The 11,332-nt window shown below is 43.0% G+C and overlaps 2 protein-coding genes across 3 annotated transcripts in view; both read right to left on the reverse strand.

Annotated features, from left to right (window-relative positions):
* Positions 1-5,251, reverse strand: part of CENPI (centromere protein I) — a 75,541-nt gene extending 70,290 nt beyond the window's left edge. The window contains exons 1-4 of the mRNA XM_011954551.1: positions 5,227-5,251; positions 4,923-5,018; positions 2,175-2,410; positions 1,070-1,207 (exon numbers count right to left, since the gene is read on the reverse strand). Coding sequence (XP_011809941.1) covers positions 1,070-1,207; positions 2,175-2,397 — 361 coding nt within the window. The 5' untranslated portion in view covers positions 2,398-2,410; positions 4,923-5,018; positions 5,227-5,251. The remainder of the gene's footprint in view (positions 1-1,069; positions 1,208-2,174; positions 2,411-4,922; positions 5,019-5,226) is intronic.
* Positions 5,252-7,127: 1,876 nt separating this feature from the next.
* The window catches only part of TMEM35 (transmembrane protein 35), a 16,724-nt gene continuing 12,519 nt past the window's right edge, over positions 7,128-11,332 (reverse strand). Inside the window, exon 2 of one of the 2 annotated variants that reach the window (XM_011954552.1) lies at positions 7,128-8,889. In XM_011954552.1, the coding sequence (XP_011809942.1) occupies positions 8,506-8,889 (384 nt within the window). In that variant the 3' untranslated portion in view covers positions 7,128-8,505. The remainder of the gene's footprint in view (positions 8,890-11,332) is intronic. The other variant, XM_011954553.1, reaches the window with a different exon arrangement.

The following is an 11,332-nucleotide window of genomic DNA, read 5'->3' on the forward strand; positions in this document are numbered from 1 at the left end:
TGCATGCCTGTAATCCCAGCTACTCGGGAGGCCGAGGCAGGAGAATTCCTTGAACCCAAGAGGTGGAGGTTGCAGTGAGCCAAGATTGCGCCATTGCACTCCAGCCTGGGCAACAAGTGCAAAACTCAATCTCAAAAAAATAAATAAACAAAGTCTAAAAGGAAAAACTAATAGCAAAGTGATGACAAAAGCATCCGAGGCCGGGCACAGTCGCTCACGCCTGTAATCTCAGCACTTTGGGAGGCCAAGGCAGGTGGATCACGAGGTCAGGAGTTCAAGATCAGTCTGCCCAAGATGGTGAAACTCCGTCTCTACTAAAAATACAAAAACATTAGCCAGGCGTGGTGGCAGGCACCTGTAATCCCAGCTACTCGGGAGGCTGAGGCAGAGAGGTGGAACTCGGGAGGTGGAGGTTGCAGTGAGCTGAGATTGCACCATTGCACTCTAGCCCGGGCGATGGAGTGAGACCCAGTCTCCCAAAAAAAAAACGAAAACTGCCCTTGGCCAGGCACCGTGGCTCACACCTGTAATCCCAGCACTTTGGGGGGCCAACGCAGGAGGCTCACGAGGTCAGGAGATGGAGACCATCTTGGCTAACACAGCGAAAAAAAAAAAATATACAAAAAATTTGCCAGGTGTGGTGGCACGTGCTTGTAGTCCCAGGTACTCGGGAGGCTGAGGCAGGAGAATTGCTTGAACTCAGGAGACAGAGGTAGCAGCGAGCTGAGATCGTGCCACTGCACTCCAGCCCAGGTGACAGAGTGAGACTCCATCTCAAAACCAAAAACCAAAAACAAAACAACATCCCCCTCGAGCCAGGTGCGGTGGCTCAAGCCTGTAATCCCAGCACTTTGGGAGGCCAAGGCGGGAGGATCACTTGAGTCTAGGAGTTCCAGACCAGCCTGGGCAATATAGTCAGACACTGTCCCTATTATAAAAAATGTGTGTGTATACCTATCTATATATATGTGTGTGTGTGTGTGTATATGTATATATATACATATTTTTAAAAGAAAAAATATAGGTGCTAGGTGAGTTAAAAGAAAAAAAAAGCATCTCCTCAACATACCAAATTTGCCACTGAGTGCAATATTTAATAGAATGTCAATTTCTTCTGAAGCTAACCCATTCTTCCAAGCCACATTTTCCACAGTTTTCAAGTGTTTTTCCAAGGTTTTATCTTTATTCTGTGAAGTTTTAATGGGACCTGAAAAAAGAAACAATATTAAATAGTGAGACCTTTAATCTTCAGTCTTCGGCCTCAATAACAACAATTTGGAACTCTTTAAAGGAATAGCTTAATGACCAGGCGTGGTGACCCACATCTGTAATTCCAGCATTTTGGGAGGCCAAAGCAAGAGGATCACTTGAGGCCAGGAGTTTGAGACCAGCCTGGGCAACATGACAAGACTCTATCTCTACAAAAAAAATAAAAACTAGCTGGGCATGCTGGCATGCGCCTGTGGTCCCAGCTCCTCAGGAGGCTGAGATGGGAGGCTCACTTGTGCCCAAAAGGTCAAACGTACAATGATCATGCCACTGCACTCCAGCCTGAGCAACAGAGCAAAACCCTGTCTCCAAAAATAAATAAAGGAGTTTATGTAAGAAGTGTCTTCACAAAAACCATTCAAAGATGTTTTTAACTAAAGAATATTTAACAGCGATGGCACCTTCAGTGAGGAAAGCTGGATTATGCCCTGACATTTCCATTCTAAACTAACTAAAAGCACTGAACTTAGACTACAACCTGTTTCAATACTAGGACAGTGGTTCCCAAACTTTGCCATACATTGGAACCACCCAAAGCCTTTAAAAAAATCCCTATGCCAGGTTGCATTCCATACCAATAAAATCAGAAAGTCTAAGAGTGGATGCCTGACGTCAGTTTGTTTGTTAAAGATTCTCAGAGCCAAAGGGGTAGAGAGGGAGGAAAAGAAAAAAAGATTCTCAAGTGATCCCAATATGCGGCAGTTTGGGAACCACTCTACTAGTAAGTTTTGTTGTTGTGTCCCTAGTGCCCAGCATACTGATATGTAGTAATTGCTCAATGTCTATTAAATAAACAAGAGCATGAATGAGCAAAATTATGCTTTCCTTTAAAAACTCTTCAGAAAAAAAGACTAGAATATTTTTACAGAAACAGGACTTTCATAAGGAAAACAATCCACCTTTACCTTTCTCAAAATATCCCACTGCCATTTGCAAAGCATCTTCAGCTTGATCATCAGCATGTTCATAATCTCCCACTGGATTGTTTTGTCCATGTTTTGAGATGTTCTTTGAGTTGCTTGCACCCTGTTTTACTTTCCAGGCTGAAAGCGTGGTCTGAAAACTATTACTACCTTGTGAAGTCCTGTTTTGTGCCTTGACGTTCTTAACTCTCTTTTGAGGTGACATTACTGCATATGTTCTACACAGAGACAAGTGTTATCATTAATCAGCCAAACAGTCCTTTTTTATCCACAGAGACAGGGTGTGTTTCCAGTATTTAGTATACAATAGCTAGCATACAACAGGCATGCAATAAATAAGTTGACAACAATTCAGGAAACAAAATCTAGAGGTTGACTTTCTCAGAAAGTCCTTGCCCTAAATAGAAATAGAAACAACCTGCCAAGGAACGTTCATCAGCTGAACTAGCTTTCTAGTGGAAAAAAACAGTAAGAGTACAGGCAACATATACAAGTTCTCTCTTAGAATGGCTATGTCATACAAATGGGTCCAAAACTAATCCATCTCAGCCGGGCGTGGTGGCTCACACCTATAATCCCAGCACTCTGGGAGGCTGAGGCGGGCCTGACTTGAGGTCAGACATACAGGAGTTTGAGATCAGCCTGGCCAATATGAGGAAACCCTGTCCCTGCTAAAAATACAAAAACTCGTTGGGCATGGTGGCACACACCTGTAATCCCAGCTACTTGGTAGGCTGAGGCAGGAGAATCGCTTGAACCCAGGAGGTGAAGGTTGCAGTGAGCAGAGATTGCACTGCTGCACTCCAGCCTGAGTGACAGAGCGAGACCCTGGCTCAAAACAAACAAAAAAAACTAATCCATCTCAATAACTCAATCTTACTTTCTCCACTCCTATTTTCCCCACTTCCCCTTGATTTTGCTTTTAATCTTTATGCTCCTAAATTTGTCAGTGCTAAGTCAAAGCTGCATAGTTCAAAAGCCAAACTGGTGGCCAGACTAAGCATTTTCAGGAGACAAATATTCCCATTCATTCACTTAATAAATAATTACTAAATGTCATCTATCTGCCAAGCACAAGTCTAGTTACCAGGGATAAAATAATAAAACAATCAAAGTCCCTGCTCTCATGACACTTACACTGAAAGGTGAGGTGAGAGTCAATAAGTAAGTATACAACTAAGACTGGGCATGGTAGTTCACAGCTGTAATACCAGCACTTCGGGAGGCCGAGGCCGGAAGAGTCCTTCAGCCTAGGAGTTCAAGATCAGTCTGGGCAACACAGTGAGACAACGTCTCTACTAAAGATTTAAAAAATTAGCTAGGCGTAGTGGCACGTGCCTGTAGTCCTATCTACTCAGGAGGCTGAGGCAGGAGAATCCCTTGAGCCCGGGAGGTCGAGGCTGCAGAGAGCCGTGATTGCGCCACTGCACTCCAGCCTGGGTGACAGAGCAAGACTTTGTCTGAAAAAAATAAAAAATATAAGGAAGAAAAGTAAGCAATAATGAATATAATACACAGTGATGTGATAGAAATGAAGTGGGGATGGGAAGCTACATTGTAACTTTGTAGTAAGTGTTCAGAGAAAACCTCTCTGAGGTGACCTTTGAACTGAGATTTGAATGTCAAGAAGGAACCAGCCATGAGAAGATCTGGTGGAACAGTATTTCATGGAGAAGAGGAAGACATGCTAAGACCTTTAGGACCTTAAAGCAAAAAGAGCTTTATGTGTCAAAGAAACAGCAGCTTGGCAGGGCAAGGTGGGTCACACCTATAATCCCAGCACTTTGGGAAGCTGAGGGCAACATAGTGAGACATTGTTTCTTTTTTTTTGAGACAGTCTCACTCTGTCACCCAGGCAGGAATGCAGTGGAATGATCTCTATCTTGGCTCACCACAACCTCCGCCTCCCGGGTTCAAGCAATTATCCTGTTTCAGCCTTCCGAGTAGCTGGAATTACAGGCTCACACCACCACACCCGACTAATTGTTGAATTTTAGTAGAGACTGGGTTTCACCATGTTAGCCAGGCTGGCCTCAAACTCTTGACCTCAAGTGATCCACACCCGCCTCGGCCTCCCAAAGTGCTGGGATTACAGGCGTGAGCCACCACACCTGGCCCAACTCTGTCAAAAGAAAGAAGAAAAAAAGGAAAGAAAGGAAAGGAATGGAATGGAAAGGAAGAAAGGGAGGGAGAGACAGAGACAGACAGAAAGAAAGAAGAAAAGAAAGAAAGAAAAGAAAGAGTAATAACATTAGTCTAGAGGGAGTTGAATGAAAGAGGTAAAAGGTAATGAGCGATGAAATCAGAACGTAGCCAGTGACTAAGATCATATTGGGATTTGCAGGCCAGAGTAAGGGGTTTAGATTTTAAGTGTCATGGGAAAATACTGGGGAAGGGGGAAAGGTTAGAGAGTGGAGCAATATCACCTGATTTGCGTTTGAAGATCATGTTAGTTGCAGTGCAGAGACGAGAACGTTAGAGGTCAAGGAGAGGCAAGAAACCAAATAAAAGGCTGTTGCAGAAGTCCAGAAGAAGGATGACTGTAGCCTGCACTAGGCCTAGGGTGTAGAGGTGGAAAATGATTGGATTCGTGCAATGTTTTGGAGTTAGATAGAGCAGGCCGTGATAAAATAATTGGATGTAGGGAAAAGGGAAGAGGAACCAAGAATGACTTCTAAGTTTCTGGCTGCAAATAGGAAAAACGAAAGGAATGGTCGGAATGACACTTACTCAATCCCACCTCCCTGGAACAGATGAGGCCAGATCAGGAGAGGAGTATGTCCAAAACAGTGGGACGTTACAGGTTCCGAGTTATTTCCTAGGTTCCTAGGAAAGAAGGGCAAGGGAGCAGCTTCTGACTCCACCCAGTTGAACCATCCCAGCGCTTCCCAAGGATCCTTGGAGGGAAACTGGTTACGGAAAACCCGACCGCAGTCACACCTTGCAGGACAGTCCCACCCTCAAAAGTTAAAAAATTCTCTTCGCTCCCATTTCGCGCGGTGCTTAACAGTACCTCCTTACCTGACACTCTTACCTGTACCCGCACAGGCCTCTGACGACCGAATGCCGCCTCCGGAATTCAAAGAAGCTGACTCCACCCCACGCATGCGCTTCCGCGCAGACCCAGGCGGCGGCTGGGCCGAGCAACGCACTCAGCTGAAGCCTGATTGGCTAGAGGTGGCGGGTGGCTCGGTGGCGGGAGATGGCGCGCGCGACGACGCTGACGTAACCCAATTACGGAGAGCGGCTTGCCCCACCCACCTGAGCCAGTGGGGAGCGCAGCGAGTGGGCCGTTGCTGCTGGTGTCAGCTGATTGGCTGGCGTTCCCACTGAGCTAAGAATATTCACGTTCGTCATTTTGCGTATAGCGGGACAATTCGTGTCTGGGTTCTTGAATTTAACATGATCAATTATAGTGATTATTTTGCCTAGGCTGACCCAAGATGTCGGGACTTTGTAGGAAAATGTGAAACCGCAAATATCACAATAAAGATGACTTCTCCCTGGCCGAGACTTAAGTTAAAGGGCCTGTCGCTTTCCCCCTGTGAACCTAGGGCGTAGGAGGAAGGAAAGGCTGAATCTGCCCTCCTTTATACCGAGAATGGGTATGGATATCCTCCAAGGTTTTCTAGAAACCGGCTGTCAACATGTAACTATTACTAACAATGAGGAGTTAATTGATCTTAAAGAAACTGGCTTTAAAAACAGCAACAAGGGTTTAGTCTAAGCTCTCAGCTTAGTCCCTAATTTAATCTCTTATTAGAGTAGGAATAAGAGAGAAAAGACAAATTTAATGACTCTCACTGAGTTGTTGAGACCAAAACATACCTGTAAACTTTAGGCAAACTTGGCGGTGGGGGGACTGCAATCTTAGAGATGAATAATCAAAGTTTATGTATTTGGGAAAGGATACAGCAAAAATAACTTTACCACATCATATATGGTTTTCAGAATAGTTTCACCAACTCTTATTTAATCATGCATGACAGCTGAGGCTCTTCAATTTTTTCTGATAGATGCTGTTCTTTAATAAAATTGAAAATTTCTTGAATAATTTTTCATGTTTTTAATCATGTTTCATAGGCTCAAAGAAATGTAAATTGGAAGGAAATTTAAGGTTTCAACATCCTTCTTTTTGTAGATGGTGAAACTGGAGCCCTGAGTGGTGAAATATCTTGCCTAATGTGAAAAGTCCGTGGCAGTGCAACTCGTACCACTTTGTGGAGATACGTGTGTGTGTGTGTGTATATAGATATGTATATATGTGTGTATATATAGATATGTATATATATGTGTGTGTGTATATATATATATATAGTGAAAGATAGTGATTCACCTTTGATACACCTTCAATTTTCTCCGAAATCATTTTTCGAACTTCTCTTGGCATCACCTAATTAAGCAAAACTCCCAAACCTGGAAATTGTATTGAGCTCCTAATTACGTGGCTTTCTGTCTTGTGTGCTAACATCACAAAAGTGTGGGGAAACGTAAATAAAATTGGAAAGTTGGGCCAGGCGAGGTGGCTCACACCTGTCATCCCAGCACTTTGGAAGACCAGGCCAAGCAGACTGCTTGAGCCCAGGGGTTCGAGGTCAGACTAGGCACCATTGCAAAATATGGTGGCATATGTCTGTAGCCCCAGCTATTCGGGAAGCTGAGGTGGGAGGATCACTTGAACCTGGTAAATTGAGGCTGCAGTGAGCTGTGATCACGCCACTGCACTACAGCCTGGGCAACAGAGCAAGACCATGCCTCAAAAAAAATAAGAAAAAGAAAAAAAAGAAATTGGAAACTTGGCAACCTCATTAGCATATTAAGTGATTAAACTCCCTCTTTTCTTTCATCTCCTCCTTCATCCAGACTCAGAAAAAGAGAGGCTAAATCCTTTGATATGATCCTTACTTTCCAGATTTTCAGTATTTGTCCAGACAGTTTCCTCCAAATTTCAAAAAGTTTTATTTTGAAAGAATGAGAGAAATAAAACAGAGAGGTATCAATTACCAAGAACAATTACACTGAAGAAAACACAATAATAAGTACTCTTCCCACACACACACCCCCCACCCATTTCCCCATCCCTGGCACAATAATATTAAAACCACCAAAGCACATCTAACAAGGAAAAACAACAGTACGTAATGAAAAAAGCAAATGTCCATACTGCTCAGTCCAACTAACCCTTATGAAATGTCCTTCCCTCAGCTAAACTCCACCCACTGGAATGATAAAGAAGTGTAGAGACAACCCCTAGGGGGGACTTGGAACTCTGCTTATACTAGCAAAGCTCAGTGAAGAATCAGTAAGAGTAGTGAATCTGTTTGGCAATGAAACACTGGATATAGCTTCCTTTTCAAATTTTGGATGATTGCAGAGAACAGGTAGAGTTTGAGACTCACAGACTTCTAATAGTACTGATTCCTGTTCCCTCAACCCTAACAGTGGAGCAGCTGCCAAATCGTGGTTGGCTGCTGAGAATAGTGGAAGTGAGGCAACTTTGGGCTTAAGACAATCTGAAAAAGATGTCTGGAAACAAGTTTACTGCTTCAGTTTCAAACTGTGAGTAAAGGGGTTTAATAGGTGGGGCTCGGACAAAGGCAAGGTGAAACTTCCTATATTATCACTTGAAGAATTAAATTATCAATTTGACTGCATGCATCACTTGTTTTAATTAAACTTAATATGGACTATTTAAAATTTAAACAACTTTTGGAATAGAGCCTAATTAATTTCATATATAACTCAGTATCCAAAATTGAATTTTTTTTTTTTTTCCCTGAAGTAGTAAGTTTAAGTTTTCAGCATCTGTGGAGAGATTCCCGGCCATGGGACTACATGACTTGTTTTATATTAGGATTCTCTTTATAGGAAATTTGTTTTATTCTGCCTTTGCTGGAATCATTCTATAAAGGGGAGGATGCCTGTGCAGGATTAGTTCAAGATCAGAGATTTCTCTGCTCGTGTGTGTATGCATGGGCACGTGCACACACACACACAGTAGTTAAATACATTTTCCCACACACAATGCTTGTTGGAGTCCATCTCACAATTACACTTCAATAGTAGCCATATACATGTACATGCAGCAAGATGTGAGAGTTGCCCCAGAGTGATTAAAGGTGGTGCACAAATGTCAATGTGGGGAAGTCATTTTAGCATATAGATGTACACAAGCCAATAGGGTCATTAACTTGCAGATTACATTTTTCCCTTCCCCCAAGATAAATAAATCAAATGAAAAACACACACTGACATCTTCCTGGTGTCATGGACGCAACTGCCTGGAAGGTCCACTCTTTGCACTTCCACTTTCCTATGACACCTTCACTTTGCCCTGAGGGGCCTTCTCATATAAGGAGGGTTGCTCCTCAGCATTCCCTGGCAAAGGCTTCTTCTCAGAAGACCGGTCTTCAGGCTTGCGGGCAATCAGCAGGCGGCAGGTGAGCAGGATTCCAAACACCAGAGCATGGGCGTAGCGTTTGAGAGGATCACCGACCAGCTGGTGGAAGAAGAGCACAGCCAACACCAGCAAGAGTAGGAAGAAGTTGGCCACATCTTTGGGACGCCCGGGCACAAGGGTCATGACGATGCCACAGGCCACCTCAAGGGCACCAATGCTTTTTCGGAGGAGAATGGAATTGATCCCCATTTTCTTCAGCAGAGGGAGTGCTCGAACATAGCTCTTGTAAGCACGTTTCTAGAGTGGAAATATTGTAAGGAAATTACTGCATTAACCATGATTTTAACATTAGAATGAAGAAAACACAAGCAGAGTCCTCCTTCCCTACCTCCATTCCCCTTTCACGCTAGCCACTGGTGTCCCATTATATATAATTTTTCATATCTTAATTATATGTAATTAAACTTAGAGGCCAGGCACAGTGACTCACACCTGTAATCCCAGCACTTTGGGAGGCCGAGGCGGGCAGATCACCTGAGGCCGGGAATTGGAGACAGCGTGGCCAACATGGTGAAACCCCATCTCTACTGAAAATACAAAAATTAGCCAGGAATGGTGGTGGACACCTGTAATCCCAGCTAGTTGGGAGTCTGAGACACAAGAATGGTTTGAACTCAGGAGGTGGAGATTGCAGTGAGCCAAGATTGCACCACTGCACTCCAGCCTGGGCGATGGAGTGAGACTCCATCTAAAAAAAAAAAAAAGAAAGAAAGAAAAAAAAAAAACACCAAGCAATCTGCTGGAATCCCTGTGATTTAAACCTTAGTAGCATCTTTGCTATGGTCTGAATGTTTGTGTCCCCAACAAAAATCATATGTTGAAATCATAACCCCCAAGATGATGGTATTAGAAGGTGGGGCTTTGGGAAATGATTATGTCCATGAGGGTGGAGTGTTCCTAAATGAGATTAATTCCTTTATAAAAGAGGCCTCAGACAGCTGACTTGCCCCTTCTGCCATGTGAGGACACAGTTAGAAGGCACCATCTATGAAGAGAAAGTGGGTCCCCAACAGACACCAAACTGCTGCTGCCTTGATCTTGGACTTCTCAGCCTACGGAACTGTGAGAAATAAATTTCTGTTGTTTATAAGCTTCCCAGTTTATGCTATTTTATTATACCAGTCTGAATGGACTAAGACAAGCACCAAAGGTAATAAGGCGGATAATTTGATTTTATAGTTTAAAAACATTTATGATTATAAATCATAAATAGCATTAAGAATTTTTTTTAGCCAGGCACAGTGGCTCACACCTGTAATCCCAACATTTTGGGAGGCCAAGGCGGGCGGATCACCTCAGGTCGGGAGGTCTAGAACAGCCCGGCCAACATGGTGAAACCTCATCTCTACTAAAAATATAAAGATTAGCCGGGTGTGGTGGGGCATGGCTGTAATCCCAGCTACTCGGGAGGCTGAGGCAGGAGAATCACTTGAACCCGTGAGGCAGAGGTTGCAATGAGCCAAGATGGTGCCACTGCACTCCAGTCTGGGCAACAGAGCAAGACTCCATCTCTAAATAAATAAATAAATAAATAAAATAAAATAAAATAAAAAGAATTTTTAAAGAATTCACTAGGCCCATAAAAACTGGTACATGTTAGCCACATCCATATTTTCTAGTGCCTGCTTTGTCAAAACCCAGGTGCATATGAATACTAAGCAAAATGAAACAAGGTAAGGCACAGTATGGTAAAGCTTCACTAATTTGAACTTCCCTAAATTGGAATCTGTGATATTTCAGAAAAGAGAGAATCTGGAGTTTATATTTGTAGAATCTATAAAAATGAAAGTGTTTGCTGAGAAAATAGAAAAATAAACATGTATGCAAATGTCAGCCCTTTATATATCTTTAAAGTATAGTAAGACAAAATCAGTCTCATTTCATTGAGATAAATTCCCAAACCTTTATAAGAAGCTACTTTGGCTAGCTTCATTCCTTAATTTTTATTTTATTTTATTTTTCATTCTTTTGAGACGGAGTCTCACTCTGTCGCCTAGGCTGGAGTGCAGTGGTGGAATCTTGGCTCACTGCAACCTCTGCCTCCCGGGTTCAAGCGATTCTCCTGCCGCAGCCTCCCGCATAGCTGGGTTTACAGGTGTGCACCACCACGCCTGGCTGATTTTTTTTTTCTTGTATTTTTAGTAGAGATGGAGTTTCGCCATGTTGGCCAGGCTGGTCTCGAACTCCTGACCTCAGGTGATCCGCCCACCTCGGCCTCCCAAAGTGCTGGAATTACAGGTGTGAGCCATTGCGCCTGGCCTCATTCCTTAATTTTGATTCAAGAAATATTTATGGTACACCTGTTATGGGTTTTGCATCAATGATGCAGAGATAAATAAGACAGGGTAATGAAGCTTTCAGACTAGTAGAGGGAAACAGATATGTAAACAACATAAAGCAGCACAGTTAGTGGTACATAAATAGAGATCTATATAAGATCACAAAGTAACAGAATTATATTGACCTTCGAGTTATAGATCATTCATATTTTTCACTATCCATTTTAGCGTGTTCCTCATATTGGAGTAAATTGATGAGATTTTATCAAGTGTCTTATTGGGTTGGTCCACTGCTTTGTTTGCATTTAGTATCCATTCATCCATTCAATGTTTCCTTCCTTCCTTTCTTCCTTCTTTCCTTCCTTCCTTCCTTCCTTCCTTCCTTCCTTCCTTCCTTCCTT

The sequence above is a fragment of the Colobus angolensis genome, unplaced genomic scaffold (genome assembly GCF_000951035.1).
Source record: "Colobus angolensis palliatus isolate OR3802 unplaced genomic scaffold, Cang.pa_1.0 Scaffold385, whole genome shotgun sequence".
NCBI lineage: Eukaryota > Metazoa > Chordata > Mammalia > Primates > Cercopithecidae > Colobus > Colobus angolensis.